At 42.0% G+C, this 27,152-nt stretch overlaps 1 protein-coding gene across 2 annotated transcripts in view; it reads left to right on the top strand.

Annotated features, from left to right (window-relative positions):
- The first annotated feature begins 4,868 nt into the window (after positions 1 to 4,868).
- Positions 4,869 to 27,152, top strand: part of LOC122553540 (exocyst complex component 3-like protein 2) — a 74,171-nt gene continuing 51,887 nt past the window's right edge. The window contains exon 1 of one of the 2 annotated variants that reach the window (XM_043697481.1): positions 4,869 to 4,936. In XM_043697481.1, coding sequence (XP_043553416.1) covers positions 4,896 to 4,936 — 41 coding nt within the window. In that variant the 5' untranslated portion in view covers positions 4,869 to 4,895. Of the gene's footprint in view, positions 4,937 to 14,302; positions 14,490 to 27,152 lie in introns of those variants that run through there. The other variant, XM_043697482.1, reaches the window with a different exon arrangement.

Below are 27,152 nucleotides of genomic sequence, written 5' to 3'. Positions count from 1 at the left end.
AGGAAGTAGGAGTATACTTAAGAGGGAAATCAGGAGGGCAAAAAGGGGACATGAGATAGCTTTGGTAAATAGAATTAAGGAGAATCCAAAGAGTTTTTACAAATATATTAAGGACAAAAGGGTAATTAGGGAGAGAATAGGACCCCTCAAAGAACAGCAAGGTGGCCTTGGTGTGGAGCCACAGAAAATGGGGGAGATACTAAATGAATATTTTGCATCAGTATTTACTGTGGAAAAGGATATGGAAGATATAGACTGTAGGGAAATAGATGGTGACATCTTGCAAAATGTCCAGATTACAGAGGAGGAAGTGCAGGATGTCTTGAAACGGTTAAAGGTGGATAAATCCCCAGGACCTGATCAGGTGTAACTGGAATTCTGTGGCAAGCCAGAGAAGTAATTCCTGGGCCTCTTGCTGAGATATTTGTATCATCGATAGTCATAGGTGAGGTGCCGGAAGACTGGAGGTTGGCAAGCGTGGTGCCACTGTTTAGGAAGGGTAGTAAAGACAAGCCAGGGAACTATAGACCGGTGAGCCTGACGTCGGGTGGTGGGCAAGTTGTTGGAGGGAATCCTGAGGGACAGAATGTACATGTATTTGGAAAGGCAAGGACTGATTCGGGATAGGCAACATGGCTTTGTGCGTGGGAAATCATGTCTCACAAACTTAATTGAGTTTTTTGAAGAAGTAACAAAGAAGATTGATGAGGGCAGAGCAGTAGATGTGATCTATATGGACTTCAGTAAGGCGTTCGACAAGGTTCCCCATGGGAGACTGATTAGCAATGTTAGATCTCATGGAATACAGGGAGAACTAGCCATTTGGATACAGAACTGGCTGAAAGGTAGAAGACAGAAGGTGCTGGTAGAGGACTGTTTTTCAGACTGGAGGCCTGTGACCAGTGGAATGCCACAAGAATCCGTGCTGGGTCTTCTATTTTTTGTCATTTACATAAATGATTTGGATGCGAGCATAAGAGGTACAGTTAGTAAGTTTGTAGATGACACCAAAATTGGAATTGTAGTGGACAGCGAAGAGGGTTACCTCAGATTACAACAGGATCTGGACCAGATGGGCCAATTGGCTGAGAAGTGGCAGATGGAGTTTAATTCAGATAAATGCGAGGTGCTGCATTTTGGGAAAACAAACTTAGCAGGACCTATACACTTAATGGTAAGGTCCTAGATAGTGTTGTTGAACAAAGAAACCTTGGAGTGCAGGTTCATAGCTCCTTGAAAGTGGAGTCACAGGTAGACAGGATAATGAAGAAGGCGTTTGGTATGCTTTATTGGTCAGAGTATTGAGTACAGGAGTTGGGAGGTCATGTTGCGGCTGTCCAGGACATTAGGCCACTGTTGGAATATTGCGTGCAGTTCTGGTCTCCTTCTTATTGGAAAGATGTTGTGAAACTTGAAAGGGTTCAAAAAAGATTTACAAGGATGTTGCCAGGGTTGAAGGATTTGAGCTACAGGGAGAGGCTGAACATGCTGGGGCTGTTTTCCCTGGAGCATCGGAGGCTGAGGGGTGACCTTATAGAGGTTTACAAAATTATGAGGGGCATGGATTGGATAAATAGACAAAGTCTTTTCGTTGGGGTCGGGGAGTCCAGAACTAGAGGGCATAGATTTAGGGTGAGAGGGGGGACTAGATTGGGTTGGGATATCTGGTCGGCATGGATGGGTTTCCATGCTGTACATCTCTATGATTCTATGACTCTATCACACTACAGAGACCTTGGTAGCTATGTTGCTGCTGTCAAGAGGGAATCAACGTATGGTTTCCAGTTAAAAGTAAAGTCATGAGTTTATTGTTTGATGTTGGGATGAATGTGAGGCCATTTTGTAGTTTAATGTTCAGCTGGAAATTTGGTGATATGAGACCACTCAGGGATGACATCTTCCCGGGGGGAGGTGGGCTCTTGTGGCATGATGGTAGTGTCCCTACCCCTGGATTGGGAGGCCCATTTTAAGTCCCACTTGCTCCAGATCTGAGCAGGTTGATTACGAAAATAGGATTTTTAAAAAAAGTCAATGTAAATTGTGGCAAGTAAACAGCTTTGTTTGAGGTCACAGTTCTTGGCCTGAATTGGCTTCGCTTTTTAACTTAAAGTGCTTAAAAGAGCAACAGCCACATTCTTTAAAATATGTTACTAACCTCTTTTGAAATTAGGTTTTGTAATATAGTTTTGAATGTAGTTCTTGTGACTTGTGTTTCCTAAATACTTTGCAATGATACCTTCCTTTTTTTCAGTTCAAAAAGGCTATTATACACCTGTGGAACAGATGGGACACCACCCACGCCCTTCACCACCTCCAAGACTTTCATTTCCCTGGCTCCAATGCCTCATCTTCACCATGGACATCCAGTCCCTGTACATATCCATTTGCCACGACGAAGGCCTCCAAGCCCTCCGTTTCTTCCTGTCACGCCGTCCCAACCAGTAATCTTCCAATGACACCTTCATCCGCCTGGCTGAACTGGTCCTCACCTTAACAACTTCTGCTTCCAATCCTCCCACTTCCATCAAACCAAACAGATAATCCTGCCTCTTTGTTAGCTACATGGAACATTCCATCTTCCACAGCTACACAGGCGCCACTCCCAACCTGTTACTCCGCTACATCGACGACTGTATTGGTGCCACCTTGTGGTCTCACGAGGAGGTTGAACAGTTCATCAACTTCATTAAGACCTTTCATCCTGACCTCAAATTCTCCTGGACACCTCCCTCCCCTTCCTGGACCTCTCCATCTCCATTTCCAGCAATCGACCAACTACGGACATCTACTCAAGTCCATCGACTCCTACGGCTACCTGGACTACATCTTCTCCCACTCTACCTCCTGTACAAACGCCATCTCTTATTCTCAATTCCTCTGCCTCCGTCGCATGTGTTCCCAGGATGACCACTTCTACCTTAGAAAATTCTAGATAACCTTCTTCAAAGACCGCAATTTCACCCCCACGTGGTCGATGATGCCCTCCAGCGCATATCCTCCACTTCTCACACTTCCGCCCTCAAACCCCATCCCTCCCAACACAACAAGGACAGAACGCCCCTCTTCCTCACCTTCCACCCCACAACCTCTGTATACATCACATCATCCTCCGCCACTTCTGCCACCTACAAATGGACCCCACCATCAGAGATATATTTACCTCTGCATCCCTATTATCATTCCAGAGAGACCAATCTCCCCGCAACTCTCTCGGCAACTCCACACTCTCCCTCCAAGATCAATCCCACTCCCAGCACCTTCCCCTTCCACCGCAGGAAGTGCAAAACCTGTGCCACACCTCCCCCGTCACCTCCGTCCAAGGCCCCCAAGGATCCTTCCATATCTGACACGACATTTGCTTTAACCTCCACCAATGTCATCTACTATGTCCTTTGCATCTGATGTGGTCTCCTCTACATCGAGGAGGCAAGACACCAACTTGTGGATTATTTCAGAGAACACCTCTGGGACACCTGCACCAACCAACCCCACCACCCCGTGGCTGAACACTTCAACTTCCCCTCCTATTCCGCCAAGGCTATGCAGGTCCTGGGCTTCCTCCATTACTTAACACTTACCACCCGACGTCTGGAGGAAGAATGACTCATATTCTGCCTTGAGACCCTGCAACCATATGAGATCATTGTGGATTCCATCAGTTTCCACATTTCCCCTCCCCCCACATTATCCCAGTCCCAAACCTCCAACTCGGCACCACCCTCTTAACCTGTCCATCAACTTTCCCATCTATCCACTCCACCCTTCTCTCTGACCTATCACCTTCTTCCCAATCTTCATCTACCTATCCCATTCTCAGCTACCTTCCCCCCTGCCCCACCCTCTCCCATTTATCTCTCAGCCCCCAGCCCACATTCCTGATGAAGGGCTTATGCCAGAAACATCGACTCTCCTGCTCCTTGGATGCTGCCTGACTTCTAGCACCATACTTTCGACTCTGATCTCCAGCATCTGCAGTCCTCACTTTCTCCCAGGAGGGATTTGAAACCAAATTCTGGCTCAGAGGTAAGGATACTACCACCATGTATTTCTTACATTATTGCCTCAGTTAGCTATATAGCGATTTCTTTTTAGACAATCTAGGCTGTACAAATTCAGTGCAATAAATTTGATTCTTGGAACATATCTAATACGGTCCAATAAGAATTCTCCTAAAGCCTGTTCCCCCATCTATTTCTGGAAAAATATAATCTGTAAAAGAGATAGTACTGTCCTTTTAAAAGGTTAGTAACACCTTAGGGAACTTGGCAGAAAATAACACGAAATTATGTGAGTTTGGTGGAAAAAATGAGTTATTGGTCATAGACTGCCTTGCCAAACTGAGACTAATCATATGCTGTTCATGCAACTGCAAGCCAATCAGAGGTAGTGACTAGCAAGGATTAATATGCAGTAACATTTAGCAGCTAGGTGCAAAAGTAAAGAAGAAAAACAGACTTCAATCAACAGAATACAAGGAGCCAGGTGTACGAGCTGGTGCTCTCTAAGTGGACCAAATAGTTCCACAGGGTTTATTAAGTATAATTCTTCCGTATCTAGCATGATAAACTTGATGACTTCTGTAAAATGTGAAAGTATATGCCAAGGTGATTTTGTAACTAGTCAGAGGTAAAAGATCCTTCTATAATTAAGGTTAAAGTGAACACTCCACATCTTACCATGCCTCTAGATCCCTTAGAGCCTTCATTAATGAAAATGGAATCAATTCTAACTTGCCTGTAACCACCAAAAGACCACCAGGTAGCTACCATTATACTTTTGTTCTATACTGGTCAACTTCCTGAGATTCTCATTCCTCAAAACAAAACAAGTGAATGTCTCCTTGAATCATAGAATCCTACAGTGCAGCAGATCAAGACTACCCTCTCAAGTGGTGGATGACACTTGTAAGGAATCCAAACAATGATCACAACGAAAGGTACAATGGTTACAATCCCAGCTGATGTTGTTACTGGGCAATTTTGATCCCAAACTGAAATGTGGCTTGATAGCTCTCTTTTCAACTTAAGGGAGGTGGTTTCACATTGATACACAAGTATGGAATGTTGCAGATCTAACTTCAAAAATTAAACAGAAGCTTATCACACAAAAGAAATGAAGACTGATGAGAGATAGTCAACATGGCTTTGTATGTGGGAAATCATGTTTCACTAACTTGATTGAATTGAATTTATTGTCACGTGTACTTGTAAGCAATACAGGCAGATCACATAGTTAAATTGCATAAGTAAGCAAATAATAGGTAAACAGTGGCAAAAACCAAAACATAGGTACAGGCGCATGTTAAGAATTTGAGTCCATTCAGTATTCTAACAACAGTAGGGTTGAAACTGTAACAAAACCAGCTGATGGGTGTGTTCAAGCTTCTCTATCTTCTCCCCAATGGTAGAGGTTGTAGAAAAGCATTGCCAGGTTGGGATGTATCTTTGAGAATGCTGGCGGCCTTTTCTTGACAGCGGGCCTGGTAGGTGGATTCTATAGATGGGAGGTTGACTTTTGTGATTGTCTGGGCCGAGTTCACCACTCCCTGTAACCGTCTCCGATCTTGAATGGTTGAGTTGCCGTACCAGGTACCGATACATTGAGATAGAATGCTCTCGATGGCGCAACTGTGAAAGTTGGCAAGCGTATTCGCCATCATGCCAAATTTTCTCAGCTGCCTGAGGAAGAAGAGACGTTGTTGGGCCTTTGTAACCAGTGCATCCACATGAAGAGTCCAAGAAAGTTTGTTGTTGATGGCCACACCCAGGAGCTTGATACTCTGCACTCGTTTTACCTCTGTGCTGTTAATGTGTAGAGGGGTATGAGTAACATCCGGCCGAAAGTCAATAATGAGTGCCTTGGTTTTACTCGAATTGAGAGCTAGGTTGTTTCAGTGCACCATTTTTCCAGGTCTTCCATCTCCCGATGGTAGTCTGTATCGTTGCTATCTGAGATTCAACTGACTATGGTGGTGTCATCAGCGAATTTTTGTAAATGGCATTAGTCTGGTATTTGGCGACGCAATCATGGATATACAGTGAGTACAGTAGGGGGCTGAGTATGCACCCCTGGGGGACTCCAGTGTTGAGTGTTAGTGAAGATATATCTTCACTGATTGTGGCCTGTGGGTCAGAAAACTGAGGATCTAGTTGCAGAAAGTGTGCTTAGTCTGAGATCACTAAGTTTAGTAATCAGTCTGGAGGGGATAATAGTTTTGAAGCCTGAACTGTAGTCAATGGGTAGGATTCTTGCGTAGCTGTTCTTGGTGTCAAGATGTTCTAGGGAAGAGTGAAGGGCAAGTGATGTGGCATCTGACATGGATCTGTTGGTTCAATGGGAACATTGGGTTTTTGAAGAAGTAATGATTAGGTTTTAAGGCAGAGCAGTGGGCATGATCTACATGGACTTCAGTAAGGTTCCTCATGGTAGACTGGTTGGTAGGTTAAATCACATGGAATACAGGGAGAACCAGCCATTTGGATACAGAACTGTCTCAAAGGTAGGAGTTCAGAGGGTTTGGTGGAGACTTGCTTTTCAGCCTGGGGACCTATGACCAGCAGTTGCCACAAGGATCGGTGCTGGGTCCACTGCTTTTTGTCATTTATATGAATGTTTTGGTTGCGAACATATGAGGTATGGTTAGTAAGTTTGCAGCGGACACCAAAATTGGAGGTGTAGTGAGCAGTGAAGAAGATTACTTCAGAATGCAATGGGCCCTTGATCAAATGGGCCAATGGGTTGAGGAGTGGTAGATGGGGTTTAGTTTAGATAAATGTGAGGTGCTGCATTTTGGAAAGGCAAATCAGGGCAGGATTTATACACTTAATGGTAAGATACTGGGGAATGTTGCTGAAGAGAGAGATCTTGCAGTGCAGGTTCATAGTTCCTTGAAAGTATAGTTGCAACTAGACAGGATAGTGGAAAAGTGTTTGTCTTTATTGGTCAGTGTATTGATTGAGTTGGGAGGTCATGTTGAGGCTATACAGGGCATTCGTTAGGCCACTTTTGGAATAGTGTGTTCAATTTTGGTTTCCCTGCTATAGAAAGGATATTGTGAAATTTGAAAGGGTTCAGAAAAGATTTACAAAGATGTTGGCAGGGTTGAAGGGTTTGAGCTATAGGAAGAGGCTGAATAGGCTGGGGCTATCTTTCCTGGAGATTGAGGCTGAGGGGTGACCATATAGAAGTTTATAAAATCATGAGGGCACTTCTGAGAAGGATTCTGGAAGGACTCTGTGCCAAACATCTCTATGACTTTATGATGCATCTCAGTCACTGCGACTGGGGAGGTGAGTGAAGAGCTGGTCTTAGTGAACCATGCAAGGGCTTCCAACAAAGAGGGTGCTGCTGAAAACTATTCTGGGAAGAGTCACCTCAGTCACTGTCCAGGAGTGAATAAAAGTAAGGCAACCTATAGTAGATGGCTATTTTTGGAGCAGCCATTTTCAGAAGGGCAGCTTTGTGGTTGGAGTGCTGCTAGAGGTTTAAAGGTAGGCTTAAGAGAATACCTGGCTTCGGTGACAAAAGGTAAGGGAGAAGTAGAAGGACGTTTAACTGTGAAGTCACAGGCAGCAGATAAGTGAGTGACTGGTGAGTAGTTTTCCTTCTCTTATTTTCTCTCATTTTTGCTACTGTTGTTAACTTAAGGGTTAAGTCATGGCACGAGAGTCATGCTCCACCTGTGTGATATGGGAATTCAGGGACTGTTCTGATGTCTCTGACTCCTTCACGTGCCGGAAGTGAGTCCAGCTGCAGCTCCTGTCAGATCACTTGACAGATCTGGAGCTGCAGCTGCAGCTTCGATTAACTTTGGAGTATGCGCGAGGCTGAGGGAATCATGGATAGCATGTTCAGTAACTTGGTCACACCACAGATAAAAATGACTGAACAATGTAGGGAATGGGTGACCAACAGACAGCGAAAGGTTAAGAAGGCAGTGTTTTAGATACTGTTGGGTAGAATGGTTCACCAGGGGAGGGTGGCAGCAGCCAGGTTCATGGCACTGTGGCTGAATGCACAGGAGGGCAGGAAAAAGAGCTATATGGATAGGTTTTCCGTGTCCCCAAATAAGAGTGCAGGATGGTATATTGCCACCCTTGTGCAAGGGTCAAGGATTTCTCAGACCAGCTGCAGGATATCCTGGGGGTTGTGGACGAAAGTGGATGTTGAGAATGTGGAGGTGGTAGGAGAACAGCCAGCTGTTGTGGTCACTAAGTACATATGCGAGGAAAAAAACAGGATGATGTCCTACAAGCTGAATTTAAGGAGTTCGGAGTTAACCCAAAAAGTAGGACCTCAATAGGTAGTAATCTCGGGGTTGCTACCAATGCCACATGCTAGCCAGAGGTGGAATGGCAAGATAGCGAAGATGAATATATGACTTGAAGGATGGTGCAAGAGGGGGGGATTCAAATTCTTGGGACATTGGAAACGGCTCTGGAGAAGTGGGACCAGTACAGACAGGACAGTCTTCTTCTTGGCAGGACTGGAACCAATGTCCTGGGGGAAGTGTTTGTTAGTGTTGTTGGGAAAGGTTTAAACTAATATGACAGGGCCATGGAAACCACAGAAGGAAGTAAAATGGGAACAGAAACAAAGGACAGTAAGGGGAAGTGAAACTGAAGGCAGAGAAACTAAAGACAAAAATCAAAAAGGGCCATATTTCACAATGACTCCTAAATAACAATAAATATCAAAAAAATGACCCCAAAGGCTCTGTGTCTCAATGTGAGGACCAGTTGTAATAAAGTGGATGAATTAACTGCGCAAACTGTTATTAATGGATATGATGTAATTGGGATCACAGAGACCTGGCTCCAAGGTGACCAAGGATGGGAACTCAACATCCAGGGTTGTTCGATTTTTCAGGAAAGACATACAGACAGGAAAGGGAGGTGGGGTAGCATTCCTGGTTAAGGAGGAGATTAACATAATATTAAGGGAGGACATTAGCCTGGATGATGTGGAATCTGTATGGGTGGCGCTGCGCAACACCAAAGGAAAAAAGATGTTAGTAGGAGTAGTGTACAGACCACCAAACAGTAGCTGTAATATTGGGGACTGTATCAAACAGGAAATTAGAGATGCCTGCAGTAAGGGTAGTTATTATGGGCGACTTCAATCTACGTATTGATTAGACGACCAAACTGATAGCAATCCGATGGAGGAGGATTTCCTGGAATGTATTAAGGATGGTTTCCTTGACCAATTTTTTGTGGAACCAATTGGAGAGCAAGCCATCCTAGACACGGTATTATGTAATGAAGGAGAATTAGTTAGCAACATTGTGGTGCGAGATCCTTTGGGGAAGAATGACTGTAGTATGGTAGAATTCTTCATTAAGATGCAGAGTGACACAATTAAATCTGAAACTAGGGTCCTGAACTTAAAGAAAGCTAACTTTGATATTTTGAGGCATATATTGGTTAGGATAAACTTGCCAAGGATACTTAAGAGGCAATGGCACACACTTAAAGAACACATGGATGAACTTCAACAATTGTACATCCCTGTCAGGTGTAACAGTAAATCAGGGAAGGTGGCTTAACCATGGCTAACAAGGCAAATCAGGAGCAGTGTTAGACCAAAGAAGAAGCATATAATTTGGCCAGCAAACCTGAGGACTGGGAGAAATTTAAAATTCAGCAGAGGAGGACAAATGGTTTAATTCAGAAAGAGAAAATAAAATATGAAAGTAAGCTTGTGGAAAGCATTAAATCTGACTGCAAAAGCTTCTACAGATATGTGAAGAGAAAGACTGGTAAAGACAAATGTAGGTCCCTTGCTGTTAGAATAAGGTGAATTCATAATGGACAACAAAGAAATGGCAGACCAGTTGAACAAATATTTTAGATCTGTCTTCACTAAGGAGGACATAAATAACCTTCAGTAAATGCCAAGGGATGGAGGATCAAGCGTGAAGGAGGAACTGGAAGGAATCCTTATTAGTCAGGAAATGGTATTGGGAGAAATTGATGGATTAAAACGATAAGTCCTCAGGGCCTGATGCTTTGCATCCCAGAGTATTTAAGGAAGCGGCCTGAGAAATAGCGGATGCATTGATGATCATTTTCCAGCATTCTGTAGTCTCTAGAAGAGTTCCAATTGACTGGAGGGTAGCTAATGTAACTCCACTCTGTGAAAAAAGAGGGAGAGAGATAATGGGGAATTATAGGCTGGTTAGCCTGACATTGGTGGTGGGGAAAATACTGGAGTCAAATCATTAAGGATATAATAACTGATCATTTGAAAAGTGGTGACTGAATCAGTCCTAGTCAGCATGGATTCACTAAAGGGATATCATGCTTGACATGGAATAGACAATGGTAAATCAGTAGATGTTGATAATATGGACTTTCAAAAGGTTTTTAACAAGATCCCACACAAGAAATTAGTCATGAAAATTAAAATTCATGGTGTTGGAGGTAGTGTATTGATATGGATAGCGAACTGGCTGACAGACAGGAAGCAGGGAGTTGGAATAAATGGATCCTTTTCAAAGTAGCAGGCAGTGATGAGTAGGGTGCTCCAGGGTTCAGTGCTGGGACCTCAGCTATTCACAATATATGTTAAGGATTTGGATAAAGGAATTGAATGCCATATCTCCAAATTTGCAAATGACACTAAAATGGGTGGCAGTGTGCGCTGTAAGGAGGATGCTAAGAAGTTGGAAGGTGCTTGGACAGGTTGGCCGAGTGGGCAAATACTTGGCAAATGCAATATAATGTGTATAAATGCGAGATTATCCACTTGAGTCACAAACAGGCAGGTGGATTATTTTCTGAATGATGGCAGTTTTGGAGAAGGTGAGGTACAATGAGACCTTGGTATCATGGTGGAACAGTCGCTGAAGGTTGGTATGCAGGTGCAGCAGGCAATGGGAAAAGCTAATGGCATGCTGTCCTTCATAGTGAGAGGATTTGAGTATCGGAGTAAGGATGTCTTGCTGCAGTTATACAGGGCCGAGGTGAGGCCACACCTTAAGTATTGTGTGCAGTTTTGAGTCTTCCAGTTTGAGGAAGGACATTCTTGCTGTTGAGTGAGTCCAGCAAAGGTTCACCAGACTGATTCCCAGGATGGTGGGACTGACACATGATGAAAGACTGGATCGACTGGGTTTGTATTCGCTAGAATTCAGAAGATTGAGAGGAGATCACATAGAAACATACAAAATCCTGATGGGACTGGACAGGCTGGGTGCAGGAAGTATGTTCCCAATGTTGAGGAAGTCCTGAACAAAGTATCATAGTCTAAGAATAAGTAGTAAGACATTCAGGACTGAGATGAGGATGAATTTCTTCATTCAGAGTTGTGAACTTGTGGAATTCTCTCCCACATGGTGCTGTTGGGGCCAGTTCATTGGATATATTCAAGAGGGAACTGGGTGTGGCCTTTGTGGCTATAGGGATCAAGGGATATAGGGAAAGGGCAGGAATGAGATACTAAGATTGCATGATCAGCCATAATTGTATTGAATGATGGCATGAAGGGCTGAATGGCCTACTCATGCACCTATTTTCTATGTTTCTGTGAGGAGCATAGATAAGATGAATAGCCAAGGACTTTTTCCTGAGGTAGGGGAGTCCAAAACTAGAGGGCATAGGTTTAATGTGAGGGGAAAAAATTAAAAGCAACCTACGGGACAACTCTTTCACAGAGAGGATGGTTGTGTGTATGTAATGAGCTGCCAGAGGAAGTGGCAGAGGTACAATTACAACATTTAAAAAGCATCTGGATGGGTATATGAATAGGAAGGTTTTAGAGGGATATGCTGGCAAATGGATTAATTTAGGATATCTGGTCGGCATGGATGAGTTGGACCACAGGGTCTGTTTCCTTGCTGTACATCTCTATAACTCTATTTACATCTAAGGATTTTGAGAAACAGTAAATACAATCTCATCTCGCTCAACACCATTATGTTACAGTACGCAAACAATAGAGAGAATCCATTCTCTTACATTATTAGGCCTGTTTCTTTCCATTCCTTGAAAGTTGTGTAGCTTTTATGGGCAGCACGATGGCACAGTGGTTAGCACTGCTGCCTCACAGCGCCAGAGACCCGGGTTCAATTCCCGCCTCAGGCGACTGACTGTGTGGAGTTTGCACACTCTCCCCGTGTCTGCGTGGGTTTCCTCCGGGTGCTCCGGTTTCCTCCCACAGTCCAAAAATGTGCAGGATAGGTGGATTGACCATGCTAAATTGCCTATAGTGCTAGGTGCAGGGGTAAATGTAGGGTCTGGTTGGGTGCGCTTCGGTGGGTCGGTGTGGACTTGTTGGGCCGAAGGGCCTGTTTCCACACTAAGTAATCTAATCTAATCTAATCTTTATTAATCATATCTGCACCTAGACTTTCCCACCTTCAAATAATCTCTCCTGGTTCTAAACAAACACTTCTGGTCTGGAGATTTCGAATAAAACTCAGGTAACCCATTTCCTAACTTTTCTGGACTAACTAATTTCTCTAGGAGAATCTATTTCACACATCTAACTTCAACAAGGACTGCTGCACATTTAAAACAAAAGCTTTCTATACCATGGGATTTTCCCCTAAGCAAAATAAAAACTCTGATCCTTTTAAACTGAAAGCAAGCTAATACTTCTCATTGTTTACTGTCTGCACTTGTAAAACTGTCCCAATGCAAACAAATTTCCATTATCACCCAGAGACTGTATCATACTGCTTTTAAAAAATCATGGCTCCAGAAATATTGACAAGTTAACCATTAAAATCTCTCTTGCAAACAGATCAAAACCCACATGTTGTTAGTTCAAACTCCAAATTCTAACATAAACTCTATACAAACATCACATATTACATCCAACCAAAGAAGAATGATAATGTACCATGTAGAGATGTAAAGACACATTTTCAGCACTCGTCAAAAGTGATCTACCTTCATGTTGGGAATTGTCGCAATGTAATATCTTGGGGAAGGAGGGCTGATTTGGGAATTGATAAAAATGAGTTGATATTATGTAATAATGAGATGTAAGTGCCTGAAATAAGGGCATTACTACTCATTAACAAGATTCAAAACTCATTGGTTACATTCCAAAGGGAAATCGGAAATATTTTACTTCATATCTAGAATCTGATTTTTCTATTTTCACTGAAGTTCTCTAACTTGCTTGCCATCGCACATGCTGTCTAAGGAAGCTTAAAATTCTACCCGTGGCTTTAAGAGCTTGGGTCAAAAAGTGATTGATTGGGAATTGGCCCAAAATTAAAAGAAAATAATGTCAGACCGTATTGGGTTTAGAATTAAATGGAGTGCCTGGGAGCACAGTTCCTGTTTCCAGTTTGCATAGTTATATTAATTTTTAAAATATATAAAATTTGCTGACATTTGTACTTCATACTGAACTTGCAAAAGCAGTAGAAAGGAAGGAACTTGTCTAAAAAGTACAGAATGAGTTTAGCAAAATGTGAATGGGGTAAATAATGACCAACAAACTTTAACACAAAAATATTAGACACTGCAAAGGAAGGAAAATGGGCACTGTGTACCTTTTATAAATAACAGAATAACCAGGGAAGAAATTGAAAGGAAGTTTAGAAGTCTTAAATAACTCAATGTTCAATATGTCTCGTAGATGCAGATCAGCCAATCAACACTGCCACTGGACATAAGCAAAATAGCAGAAACTATGCTGTACCCTGATCACAGAATACCTTGTCTCCTCTTTCCGTTTCTGGTTGCAAAGAAACATGGTAGCCATTTAAGTACTGGCAGGAATGCAGAGAAAAGTCACAAGTTGATGCTTGTTGTCAGAGGCCTCATTTAGGAGGAAAAAATATGAATGGGTGATCTTATCAAGGTAAATTAACTAGTAAATCGTTTAGAAAATCCTGAATACAACATTAAATTAAAGTAGGCATAATGGAAAAGTAACTCGTTTATTGTAAGAAACTAAGATCCAATTTGCCATGAGCTCTTTTAGCAATGATGACAAAAACAGTTTCATTGCCAACTCCTTCCCCCAAATTCTCAGCTTATTCATCATGCACAAATTTAAAATATTATCTATAAGTTTGTTTGTAATCCAGCAGTGATAGGCAAGAGACATTCCAAATATAGATCTGTACAACTATAATATGTCAGATCATGCAAATTAACATGATCATAAAGACTTAGTAGCTTAAAATAAATTTTGTGCTTACCAGTTAAAATGTTTTGTTTAAAACAATAGTGTGCAGAATGGGAACCTGCTCAACAACCCTCAGGAGAACATGTCATCAAACAAACATTATATAATAGGAGAATAAAGGTGTGCTTTGTTATCTGTAACAAGGCAGTTTCAGCTATGTCACATTCCATCAGCGTGTATAGACCTACCACAGGGAATCCCCAGGTAGTTTTCAGAAATTGCAATATGCACATATCCTGATTAGGTAAGTTACAGGAAATTCATAGATAATATCTTCAAACTTCTCACTTCCACTTGTTCAGAATTGGAACTGCGAAGCACAGGCAGCACTAATATAGGTATGTGAAATAATAAATGTTTTACAGTAATATTTAATAGAAAATGTAAAAATAATAGATGTGGTATCAAATGTACAGTATACACGTTAGTTTAGATAGAGGCAAAAGGGGTAGTGTTCAAATTTGCAAAAATGGAAATATAGATGGCAGAGTTAATGACTGAAAACCAATGGGAGTTGCAAAGTTTTATTGATAAACTAGTGGAATGGGTATAGAAAAATAGCAAGGAATAAAGTGTCCATAAATGTGACATGGTGTATTTTAAATTACTTTTATTTTGAATGGGGAAAAGCTGGCTGATTTGGAAGCACAAGAAGTTTGAGAATTCACATTGCTATTAAAAGCAGAATCTCAAAAATATAAAACCACAAATGGAACACTGAGTTCATGGCATGAGGTTGAGAATATAAAAGTTGAAATACAGGGTGAATCTTTGTAACAATTATAGTGATGTTACAGTTGGAGTACTGCAGCTTTGGGCATTACAGTGGTGAGGCAGCAGATGGAGGCACCGTGCAGATTTGTAGGTTGTTGCTGCATAAGAAATATGAAAATTGGAACTGTTTTCATTGAACTGAGGAAATTAATTTCTTGATAGATGTTTAAAGTAATGAAATATTTTATTAAATAAGTAAACAAATTATTTCTCATGGTTGAAGCATTGATAATGAGAGAAAAATGTTTTAAAATGTGCAGCAAAATCACTAAAGGTGACGTGAAAAATAGTTTCACGCAATGAGAATAAGATTTGAAATGTACTGCCTTATAGTTCGATGGTTATTGATTCAATAGTAGCTTCAAAAGGGAATTGGATAAATATTTCAAAGAGAAAAAACATTTTGGGTTATGAGAAAAAGCAGCAAGTGGAACTAACTAGATTGCTGTTAGAGAATCAGCATAGATTTACATAACTGAACAACTTTATGTTGTACATTGCCATTCTATGATTAAGGGGTAATTTGATGAAAGTATTTATAACTAATAGAATGCACATAGGAATAGACTATTTCTGCTGATGAATGTGTCCAGAGGGAGAGGGCATAGATATAAGATGATGAGCATGAAAAGCTTTATTATTTTTCATCAAGTTTCATGAGAATACATTACCAGCTTTAGTATAAATAAAAACACCGCTGTCACCAAGTGCAATTTTTCAGGTGTCACAGTTTAAGGATATAGGGTAAGCTATTTAGGATTGAGATGAGATTTCTTCACCCAAAAAATAGGGAGACTGTGGAATTCTGTCATAGAAAGGAGTTGAGGTGGCTTTCAAGAAGGAGTTAAACATAGTTCTTTGAGATAAAATAATCAAAGGGTATAGAGGGAAAGTAGGAACAGGACACCAAGTGGGATAATCAGCCATGATCATAGAGCATATTGAATGACAGCAAGCTTGAAGGAACAAATAGCGTACTCCTGTTCCTTTTTATAGGTATCCGCAACATAGTTTTAAGTATAGCAAAAAAAGTAGTTTAGTATTGATAACTTTAACCTACATTCACTTCTGATTTTTAAACCTAATAAAACCAAGAGTTCACCAGTGTTCAGACTCTCATGTCCAGAAATTGTAAAATTGCATTTCATTCTCATTCAATATATTGCTATTTCAATAATTTCACTTGCTTATCTTCATTTTTAAATGCCTTTTGGAATGAACAGTTTTTAAAAAATGTTGTATTTTTCCAACTTTCTTTTCTACATGAACATACAAAATAGGAACAGAAGTAGACTATTCAGCCCCTTGATTCTGCTCCACATTCAAAAAGATGGCTGAACTATTTGTTCCGCATTCCAAACTCTCACCTTCCCCAAATAACATTTGATTTCTTTGTCCAACAAGAATCTACCTTCTTCTGCCTTAAAGATATTTAATGATCCCACCTCACAGCCTTCTGAGGCAGAGTTTCAAAGTCTCACAAACTACTGAGACAAAAAAAAAATCCCTTCTACTGTTTTACTATTACCTTTTGGCATTTTATGACAATGGTCCCTAGTTCTGGACTAACACACAGGAAAACATCCTTTCCATTTCCATCTTTTCAGGACCATTCAGGATATTATACATTTCAATTAAGTCACGCCTCACTGTTCTAAGGTCTAATGGAAACAAGCCCAGTCTGTCCAGCCTCTCTTCAGAAGACAGCCAACTCACTCCAGCTATGAATCTGGTAAACCTCCTCTGAACTACCTTCAATGCATTTACATCCTTATTTCAAAAAGGAGACTGAAATTGTTTGTGATGTGACCTACCAGTATCCTGTATAACTGTGGTATAACAACCTTACATTTAAATTCAATTAATTTTGCATAAAGGAGAGGATCAAGTGTTGTCCCTGCATACCAACCCTTTGCAGCTCGTGCACTAGGAGTAAGTGAGGACTGCAGATGCTGGAGATCAGGGTCTAGAATAGAAAGGCACAGCAGACCAGGCAGCATCAGAGGAGCAGGAGAATTGACGTATCGGACATAAGCCCTTCATCAGGCTCATTCCTAATGAAAAGCTTATGTCCGAAACGTTAATTCTCCTGCTCCTCAGATGCTGCCTGGCTTGCTGTGCCTTTTCAGCACCACACTCTCGAGCTCATGCCCTAGAACAACTAAATCTCTCTGCACTTCAATTTCAACAGTCATTCTCCATTTAAATAATACTTCACTTTTTAAAAATTCTTTCTGACAAAGTGAATATTTTACTTCTGCCACATTATACTCTATTTGGGGGGCTCTTGTGGTGCTGTGGTGATGTCCCTACCTCTGAGCTAGAAGGTCTGCGTTCATGTCCCATCTGCTTCAGAGGTTATTAATAACATGTCTGAATATTAAAAATATGGACTTCATCTGGCAGATTTTTGCCCACTCACACTTAATCAATCAATCAATCAATCAGTAACCTCCTATGTCATCTGCAGAACTTAACTTTTCTACAGTTCCTGGTGTGATCTGTGAACTTAGCTACCATGCTTTCACTCCTCTTATCTCAGTCATGAACATAAATTATAAAAGGTTGAGGACCCAGCACAGAACCTAGCAGAGCCATACTCCTCACAACCTGCCAATCAGGTGAAGACCCAGGTCTGCATACTCTGTTTTCTGCCAGCCAATCTTCTATCCAATGCTAATATGTTACCCCTACACTCAGCTTTTTATTTTCTGCAGCAACCTTTTGTATTGCTTATCAAACACTTTCTGGAAATTCAACTATTCAACTGCAGCGTGTCTACAGACTCCCTTTTATCTATAGCAAATGTTATTCCTTCAAATAATTCCAATAAATTTATTAACAATTCCTTCTTGACAAAACCACACAGTCTCTTCCTGATTACCTTTAGTACTTCTACATGCACTCCTATAATTTCTGTCATGATCAATTCTGACATGTTTCTCATGATAGATGTCAAAACAACAGGCCTATAGTTTCCTACTTTCTGCCTCTCTCCCCTTCTTGAATAAAGAGGTTATATTTGCAACATTCCAGTCTGATGGAATGTTTTCTGAATCAAGGAAATGTTAGAAAGTTAACACCAATGCATCTACTCACTCATTAGTCACCTCTTTTAGTCTACTGGGACCTGGTATCTTCTAACATACAACTCCATCAGTTTGCTTAGTACAACTTCCCTTGTGGTTGTCATTTCAGCAAGTTTGCTTTTAGCCACTTTCCTAATGATAATTTCATTAATTTCCTCTCTCTCTTCTTTCTGATTTACAGATATTACTGGAATATTCTTTTTTGTATCCTCTTTAGTGAAGAGACAAGCAAATTATTTGTTTCATCCACCATTTCTTTATTATCTACATTACCCCTGCATTCTCACTCTCTAGAAGACGAATACTCACGGATTCCTAGAGTCATACAGTGCAGCAAACACCTTTCAGCCCATCGAGCCTGCACTAACATAACTAAAAGTGTGCTAATCCCAATTTCCTGCACTCGGCCCATATCCTTGATTGTTAGGATATTTGAAGCACTCATCCAAATATTTTTTAAAGGTTATACAATTTCCAGCCTCCATTGCCTTTTCAGGCAATACATTCCAGATTCCCACCACCCACTGACTGATCATTTTTTTTCAAAATCTTCTCTGAACCTCCTGCCCCTTACACTAAAACTATGATTGATCACTCAACCAAGGGGAACAGCTGTTCTCTATTCACCCTGTCCCTACCCCTCAATCTTACACACCTCAATCATGCCCCCCTCCTCAGTCTTCTCTGCTCTAAAGAAAACAATCCAAGCCTATCTAATCTCTTCTTACAGCTCAATTTCTCCATTTCTAGGAAGTATCCTGGTGACCATACTCTGGACCCCCTCTAGTGCTGTCACATACTTCCTGTAGTGAAGTGACCAGAACTACACACAGTACTCCAGTTATTGCCTGACCAACACTCTGTACAACTCCTTGCTCTTATACTCTGTGCTACCACTGATGAAAGCAAGTGCCCATGTGCATTCTTAACTATCCTATTCAATGCTCTGCCACCTTCAGGGCTCTGTGAATAATTACCCTAAGATCATTCTGTTTCTCTAAACTACCCAGTGTCCTGCCATTCATAAAATACTCCCTCATCTTGTTTCTTCAAAAATGCATCACCTCCCACTTCTGAGGGTGGCACGGTGGTTCACTAGTTAGCACTGCTGCCTCTCAGCACCAGATTCAATTCCACCTTGGGTGACTGGAATTTGCACATGCTTCCCATGTCTGCATTGGCTCCCTCCGTGTGCTTCAGTTTCATCCCACAGTCCAAAGATGTGCAGGTTAGGTGCTTTGGCCATGCAAAATTGCCCATAAAGACTAGGGATATGTAGGTTAGGTGGATTAGCCATGGGAAATGTAGGGTAGAGGGTTGGATCTGGATGGGATGTTCTTCAGAGGGTCAGTATGGACTCAATGGGCTGAATGGCCTGTTTCCACGCTGTAGGATTTCAATCATTCTGTGAAATTCCATCTGCCACTGGTCAGCCCATCTGACCAACCCATTTATATATTCCTGTAAACTATAATTAACTTCTTTGCTATTAACCACTCTAACAATCTTGCAAATTTGCTTAACATTCCTCTCATATTTTCATCTATAACAAACAATAAGGGTCCCAATGTTGATCCTTGTGGTACACCAATGGACAGTGGTCATTAGTCACTCAAACAGCCTTCTTCCATTATCTTTTGTGTCCTATTGCTAAGCTAATTTCTGATCCATTTCATCAAGTTTCCCTCAGTTCATGTGCTTTAACCTTCTCAATCAGTGCCCTGTTTGGGACCTTGTCAAAAGCTTTGTTAAAATCAATATAAATTACATTAACTAAATTTCTGTCATCCACATGCTTGATTACATTTTCAAAAAAATTGTTAGGCATCATCTCCCTCTGATGAAGCCACACTGACTATCCCTAATTAGCCCATGTCTGTCCAAGTGGGTATTAATTCCCTTCAGAATTTTCTCCAATAATTTCCCTACCACTGACGTGACAATCATCAGTCTGTAATTTCCTGGCTTACCTCTACTATCCCTCTTAAAATGTGGAATGACATTACCTGTCCTCCAGTCCTCTGGCACTTCCCTGTGGCCAGAGAGAAAATAAAAATTTGTGTCAGATCCCCTGCGATTTTCTGCCTCGCCTCGCAGGTGCACTTCAGCTGGGCCAGTGTTCTTGTCTGGCTTTAAGCCTACCAGCCTCCAATACCTTCCCATTTTCTATGTCACCTGTGCAAGTTCCTCCCAGTCCCTTTTTCCTGAATTCGTACCTATATTCTCCTTTTCCAGAGTGAAGACCGAAGAGAAGAAGTATTTATTCAACCACCTTCCAATATCCTGTGGCTTCACTCACAGGTTGCCCCCTTGGTCCCTAATGGGTCCTACTGTTTCCCTGGGAACTTCTTCCTTTTAGTGTATTTATAAAATATCTTAGGATTCTTCCTAATCCTGTTCGTAAGTCATTTTTCATGCCCCTTTTTGCTCTTCTTAAGTTCCCTCCTACACTTCCTATATTCCCTTAGGGCCACAGCTGAATTGCTCCCTTCAAACTTGCTAAATGCCCTACTTTCTCTGTGCAGTCCTAATTGTCCTCGACGCCCAATAAGCCCTGTGAACTTATTGCTCCTTCATTTCCCTTTAAACGTACTATGTTGGACCTGTACTCTCCCCGGCTTCTTTTTGAATGTCTCCCCCCTCCTCCCATTTGGTCCACTGTAGACTTATACAATACAGCACAGGCACAGGCCCTTTGGTACACCAATTCTAATTCTAATTCTAATTCTAATTCTTACTTAGACCAGCTACACATTGCCCTTACATGGTTTGCATCCTTCTGTTCATCTCCTGTTCATCTGTCTATCAAGATATGCCGTAAATGTTGTTAACATGCCTGCTTCCACCAAATCCAAGGCAGTGCCTTCCAGGCACCCATCACCCTCTGAAAAGTTTTGCCTGCATTTCTCCCCTAACCTTTACCCCCTCTTAAGGTAAGAACGTGTGCCCTTTTGCAATTGACTTTCCCACCCTGGGGAAAAGCCTCAGATTATCCATCCTATCTACGTCTCTCAATTTTGATCACTTGTTGCCCCTCAGCCTCTGTCTTTCTGATGAAAAAAATCTGAGTTTACCCAACTTCTCCTCATCCCTAAAACTCTCCAGACTAGGAACATGCTGGTAAACCATCTCTACACCCTCTCCAAAGCATCCATCTCCTTCTGGTAGTTTGGCGAATAGAACTGCATGCTGTTTTCTAAATGTGGCCTAATTAAAGTTTTATATAGTTCTAACATAATTTGCCAACTTTAATATTCGATGCCACAGTCAATGAAGGTGTGCGAGGTGTATGCACCTTCTATAAACCTTATCTACCATCTTATCCATCTGTGTTGCCACTTTCAGGAATATGTGGATATTTACACCCAGATGTTAATGCTTTAAGGGTTCTGCCATTTATTGTATAATTCACATCTGAATTTGACCTATCAAAATGCACCAGTCAGCATTTGTCCATATTCAACTCCTCCTGCCTTTCTCTGCCCAAATCTGCAATCTATCCATATCCCACTGTATCCCTTGACAATCTGCCTTTCTGCAACCTGCCAATTTTGGTATCATCACAACCTTACTAATGAGACCACCCACATTTTCCTACATATAATATATGTACTATAAACAAAGATCCCAGCACTAATCCCTGCAGCACAACATTAATTACTGATCTCCTTTCCAAAAAGCACCCTTCCACCGCTATTGTCTTCAATGATTGAGCCAGTTTTGTATCGATCTAGCCAGCTCACTCCAGATCCCATGAGCCTCTATTTTCTGTACTAGACTGTTATGAGGTATCTTTTCAAATACCTTATTAAAGTCCATGTAGACAACATCTACTGCCCTTCCTTCATCAATCATTCTTGTTACCTCCACAAAAACCTCAATCAAGTTGGTGAGACATAACCTTCCCTGCACAAATCCATGCTGCCTATCCCTATCAAGTCCATTTGTTTCCAGATGTGAAAAAGTCCTGTCTCTCACTGTCTTCTTAACAGCTTCCCCACCACTGACGCCAGGCTCATCAGCCTGTAGTTACCTGGATTATCACTATTTCCCTTCTTAAACAAAGGAACAGTTTTGGCCATTCTCCAGGCCTCTAGAACCTTGCCTGAGGCCAAAGAGGTTGCAAAGATATCCAGTTAACGTCTCAGCTATTTCCTCCCTTGCATCACAGTCTTCTGGGATAGATCTTGTCTGGGGTTTAGATCAGAGTGGTGCTGGAAAAGCACAGCAGGTCAGGCAGCATATGAGGAGCAGGAAAATTGACGTTTCGGGCAAAAGCCCTTCATCCTGATGAAGGGCTTTTGCCAGAAACATTGATTTTCCTGCTCCTCGGATGCTGCCTGACCTGCTGTGCTTTTCCAGCACCACTCTGATCTAAACTCTGGTTTCCAGCATCTGCAGTCCTCACTTTTGCCTAGATCTTTGGTCCTGGGGACCTGTGTACCCTAATATATTTCAAGACACCAATACTTCCTCCTTCATAATGTTGATGTGCTCAAGATTATTAACCTCAACATCCCTCAGTTCCTGCTGTTTGGTTAATACAGATATACTCATTAAGGATCTCACCCATTTCCTCTGGCTCTACACTTAACATCCCTCCTTTATCCTTGAGTGGACCTATTCTTTCTAGTTACTCTGTTGCTCCTAAATACATGTATAAAATGCCTTGGAATTTTCCTTAATCCTTCTGGCCAAGGGCATTCCCTAGCCCTTTTCAGTCCTCCTAACTCTACATTTGAGCTGCTTCCTACTTTCTCTATATTCTGAAATAGGACTTTGTCTGGTTTCAGTTGCCTAGACCTTAAGTATGCTTCCTTTTTTTTTGACAAAGCTGATAATTTCCCCTGTCATCCATGGTTCTTGAATCTTGTTATTCCTGACTTTCATTTTCACAGGAACATTGCCTGTCTCAACTGATCTTTTACTTTGCCTGGTGGTCTAGTGGTTAGGCCTTGGCACTTTCACCACCTTGGCCCAAGTTCGATTCCTGGTCAAGGAATGAGAATTTACAGGGTGGCACAATGGTTAGCATTGCTGCCTCATCGCTCCAGGGACCTGGGTTCGATTCCACTCTTGGGTGACTGTCTGTGTGGAGTTTGCACATTTTCCCTATGTATGGGTTTCTGCGGGTTGCTCTGGTTTCCTTGCACAGTCCAAAGATATGCAGGTTAGGTGGATTGGCCGTGCTAAGTTAACCATAATGGACATGATATGCAGACTAGGTGGGCTATCCATGTGGGCTATCTAGGTGGGAAACACTGGATTACAGGGACAGAGTAGGTAGATGGGTCTAGTTGAGGTGCTCTTCGGAGAGTTGGTATAGACTCAATGGGCCAAATGGCCTGCTTCCACACTGTAGGGATTCTATGAATAGACCTCCACATATCAGATCTGGATTTACCTTCAAACAACTACTCCCATTCAACATTCTCCAATTCTTACCTAATTCACTTAGAGTTGGACTTTCCCCAATTTAACACCTTCATCTGAGGTCCACTCTTGTCTTTATCCATATGTATCTGAAAACTTATGGAAATAAGGTCATTATTCCCAAAATGTTCCCCCACTGAAATTTTGATACCAGGTCCAGTAATGGCCCTCATTGGACTATCCACATGCTGTTTCAAAAACAAACCTCCTGGACACTGAACAAATTGCTCCCCATCTAAACACCCCCGGCACTAAGGGAGTCCCAGTCAATATGGGGGATGTTTAAATCACTCACCACAACTATCCTGTTATTTTCACATCTTTCTAGAATCTGACAACATATTTCTTTCTCCATCTTCCGCTGGCAGCTGGGTGGTCTGGAGTACATTGCCAGCATTATGATTGCATGCTTCCTATTCCTGAGTTCTATCCACAATGCCTTGCTGCAAGATTCTTCCAGGGTGACCTCCCTCTACACAGCTCTGATATGCTTCCTAACCAGTAATGCAACTACCCCATCTCTCTTGCCTCCTTCTATATCTCATCTAAAACATTGAAATCCTGGAATGTAAAGCTAACAATCCTGTCCCTCTTTCAACCATGTCTCTTAATTTGGCAACATTATAATTGCAGGCTGTTCATCCTGTTATACTTCTTGCATTGAAGCAAATACAGTCCACGCCTCCAGTTCCGCTGAGCTCAGCAAACTTTCCCTGACTGCTCTTCCTCTTAGCTATATTTGCCTTGGATTCAAGCTCTTCCCCAGTCTCAACTTTCTGACCTGCTGCTCCAGATCCCACCCCTCTGCCATACTAGTTTAAACCCTCCCAAGGGGCACTATAGAACCTCCCTACTGGGATGTTGGTGCCTGTCCAGTTTAGGTGCAACCCTTCCTCCTTGTACAGGTCCCACCTTCCCTGGAAGGGATCCCAATGATCCACCTAAGTGAAGCTTACTTCCAAGGAGCTGTTCCCAGTTTAATGTGGCCGAATCCTACTTTATTTTACTAAAACTTGCCTTTCCCCAGTCTAAAGCTATCTTTTCAGATCATCTTTTTCCTTGTTCCTAAGTTCTAACCACAAAGTCTCATTTGAGGATCCTTCCAAGGTATCATCCCTCCTTATTGCAATTGACTCCTTAATTAATAGTGTTACACCACCACCTTTTTTACACACCTCTTCTGTCCAGCCTAAAGATCCAATATTCCAGAATGTTGAGTTTCCTGTCCAGCCCTTCCCTCAACTGTGTTTCTGTAATGGTAACAATGTCATATTTCCATGTATCAATCCACACCATTAACTCGTCAGTCTTGCCCATTACATTCCTAGCATTAAAGACCATCCAGCCTTGCCTTACTCTCTTGACACCCAACATAGCTGAACTCACTGTGAGTTGCTTCCTTTGCTTTAGCCTGTGTGACTGTTTCATTGATAGCCTGTGTCCCCTCCCCTCCCAGACTGGTTTAAGTCCTCCCAACACCACTGGCCAACCTACCTGCAAGGATGTTGATCCCAACATGGTTCAGGTGTAGACCATCCCATTTGACATGAACTATTTTTGAAAAAGTGGGACCAGTGATCCAGGAATCTAAAACCCTCCCTCTTGCACCAACTCTTGAGCCATGCATTCGTCTGTCCTATTTTCCTATTTCTCAGCTAGTAAATACATGGCATTGGGAGTAATCCAGAGATTACAACCATTGAGGTCTTTTTTATATCTGCTGCCTAGCTCCCTGAACTCTTGATGCAAGACTTCATTCCTCACTTTGCCTATATCATTGGTACCAACATCTACCAGGACCTCTAACTCATGACCCTGCCCTCTCAGGCTGCTGTTCAGTGAGATACGTGACATCCCTCCCATCAGGGCAGCAAGACACCATCCTGGAGTTCACGTCTTCTGCCACATAAATGCCTGTTTACTCCCCCCACTAAAGAATCACCTATCACTATTGCTCTTCCTTTCTTCTTCTCCTACTGTACAGTCAAGCTGCTAACGGTGCCAGAGGCTTGACCATGACTGTATTCCTCTGAGGTATCAGCACTCCCATCAGCTTCCAAAATGGAATACCGGTTAGTGAGTGGGACGACAGGGGACTCCTGCATTACCTGCTTGTTCTTTCTGGACTGTCTAGTAGTCACCCATTCCCTTTTTTCCTCTAGTGCCTTGAGCGGTACTGAGACCACCTCTCTAAGCGTGCTGGCCATGTGATTCTCAGCCTTGCAGATGTGCCACAGTGTTTCCAGAAGCTGCTCAAGCTCAAAGACCTGGAGCTTCAGCTTCGGCAGCTGGTAGCACTTTCTGTACATACAGTCACAAAGCATGGAAACTGACTCTTCAGTCCAACTAGTCCATAATCCCAAACTAATCCAGTCCCACCTGCCTGATTCTGGGCCATATCCCTCCAAACCTTTCCTATTCATGTACTTATCCAAATATCTTTTAAATGTCGTAATTGTACCCACATCTATCACTTCTTCTGGGAGTTCATTCCACACACTAACCACCCTCTGTATAAAACAAATTACTCGCATAATGTTTTTAAAATCTCTCTCCACTCACCTTAATATTGTCTCCCTTTGGTTTTGAAATCCCCTATCCTAGGAAAAAGACAACTACCATTAACCCTATCTATACCGCTCATTATTTAATAAACTTCTATAAGATCGCTTCTCAATCTCCTACTCTTCAGTGAGAATAAGTCCCAGCCTTTCTTTACCAAACTAAACTGTATTCCAGAAGAGGCCTCCGCACTATCCTACACAACCTCAACATGACTTCCCAACTCCTGTATTCAAAAGGACTGAGTAATGAAGGCAAGTGTGCCAAATACCTTTTTAATCTCCCTGCCTATATGTGATGCAAATTTTAAAATTATGTACCTGCACTCCTAGGTCCCTCTGTTCTACAACACTATCCAAGGCCCTACCATTAACCATATAAGCTTGACCCTTGTTTGTTGTACCAAAATGCAATACTTCACGTTTATTCAGGTTGAACTCCATCTACCATTTTTCAGCCCATTGACCCATTTCATCAAGATCCCTATGTGGTCATCTAGGACACAGGTAGCATCCAGGACTCCCCACATATGACAAGCTGCACATTCCATTCGGGAGGCCTGTCCTGACATCTCTTAAACTTGCAATTAATGCCTTAGACTAGAATTATTTGTCTGATTTTGTTCAACTTCCCACTCTATGACTAAGGTTTTGAAAAGGTTAACTGTAACTAAGTTCCCACTGCTCTAAAGTTGTAGAATAAGAAACAGTTAACCAATAATTGTCAGGTGCCCAGTACTCGCCGATCCGTAGCCTGAAGTTCTATGATGTCAGCAAGAGCCACACTGAAGATTCTCAGTGTTCCTACTGCAATTTTCTGGTTACTGTGTCTCTCCCAGCTGCTGTTTCTCCAAGCTAAGTGCCCTGTAAAGACTAGGCCCAAATCCGCGCCATTTTAGATTTATAGGCCTACCGATTACTGAGTCCCTCTCAGATTTAAAGGCTTACCGGTTACTGTCCCCACCTCCCAGCTGCTGCTGCTCCAAGCTAAGTGTTCTGTAAAGACTTGCAGATCTCCAGAGAAAGTATATTCCTGTCAGGGTGAAAGGAAAGGCTGGTAGGTATAGGGAATGCTGGATGACTAAAGAAATTGAGGGTTTGGTTAAGAAAAAGAAGGAAGCATATGTCAGGTATAGACAGGATA

Source organism: Chiloscyllium plagiosum, chromosome 10 (assembly GCF_004010195.1).
Source record: "Chiloscyllium plagiosum isolate BGI_BamShark_2017 chromosome 10, ASM401019v2, whole genome shotgun sequence".
Taxonomy (NCBI): domain Eukaryota; kingdom Metazoa; phylum Chordata; class Chondrichthyes; order Orectolobiformes; family Hemiscylliidae; genus Chiloscyllium; species Chiloscyllium plagiosum.
This window is presented reverse-complemented; position numbering and strand designations above follow the sequence as displayed.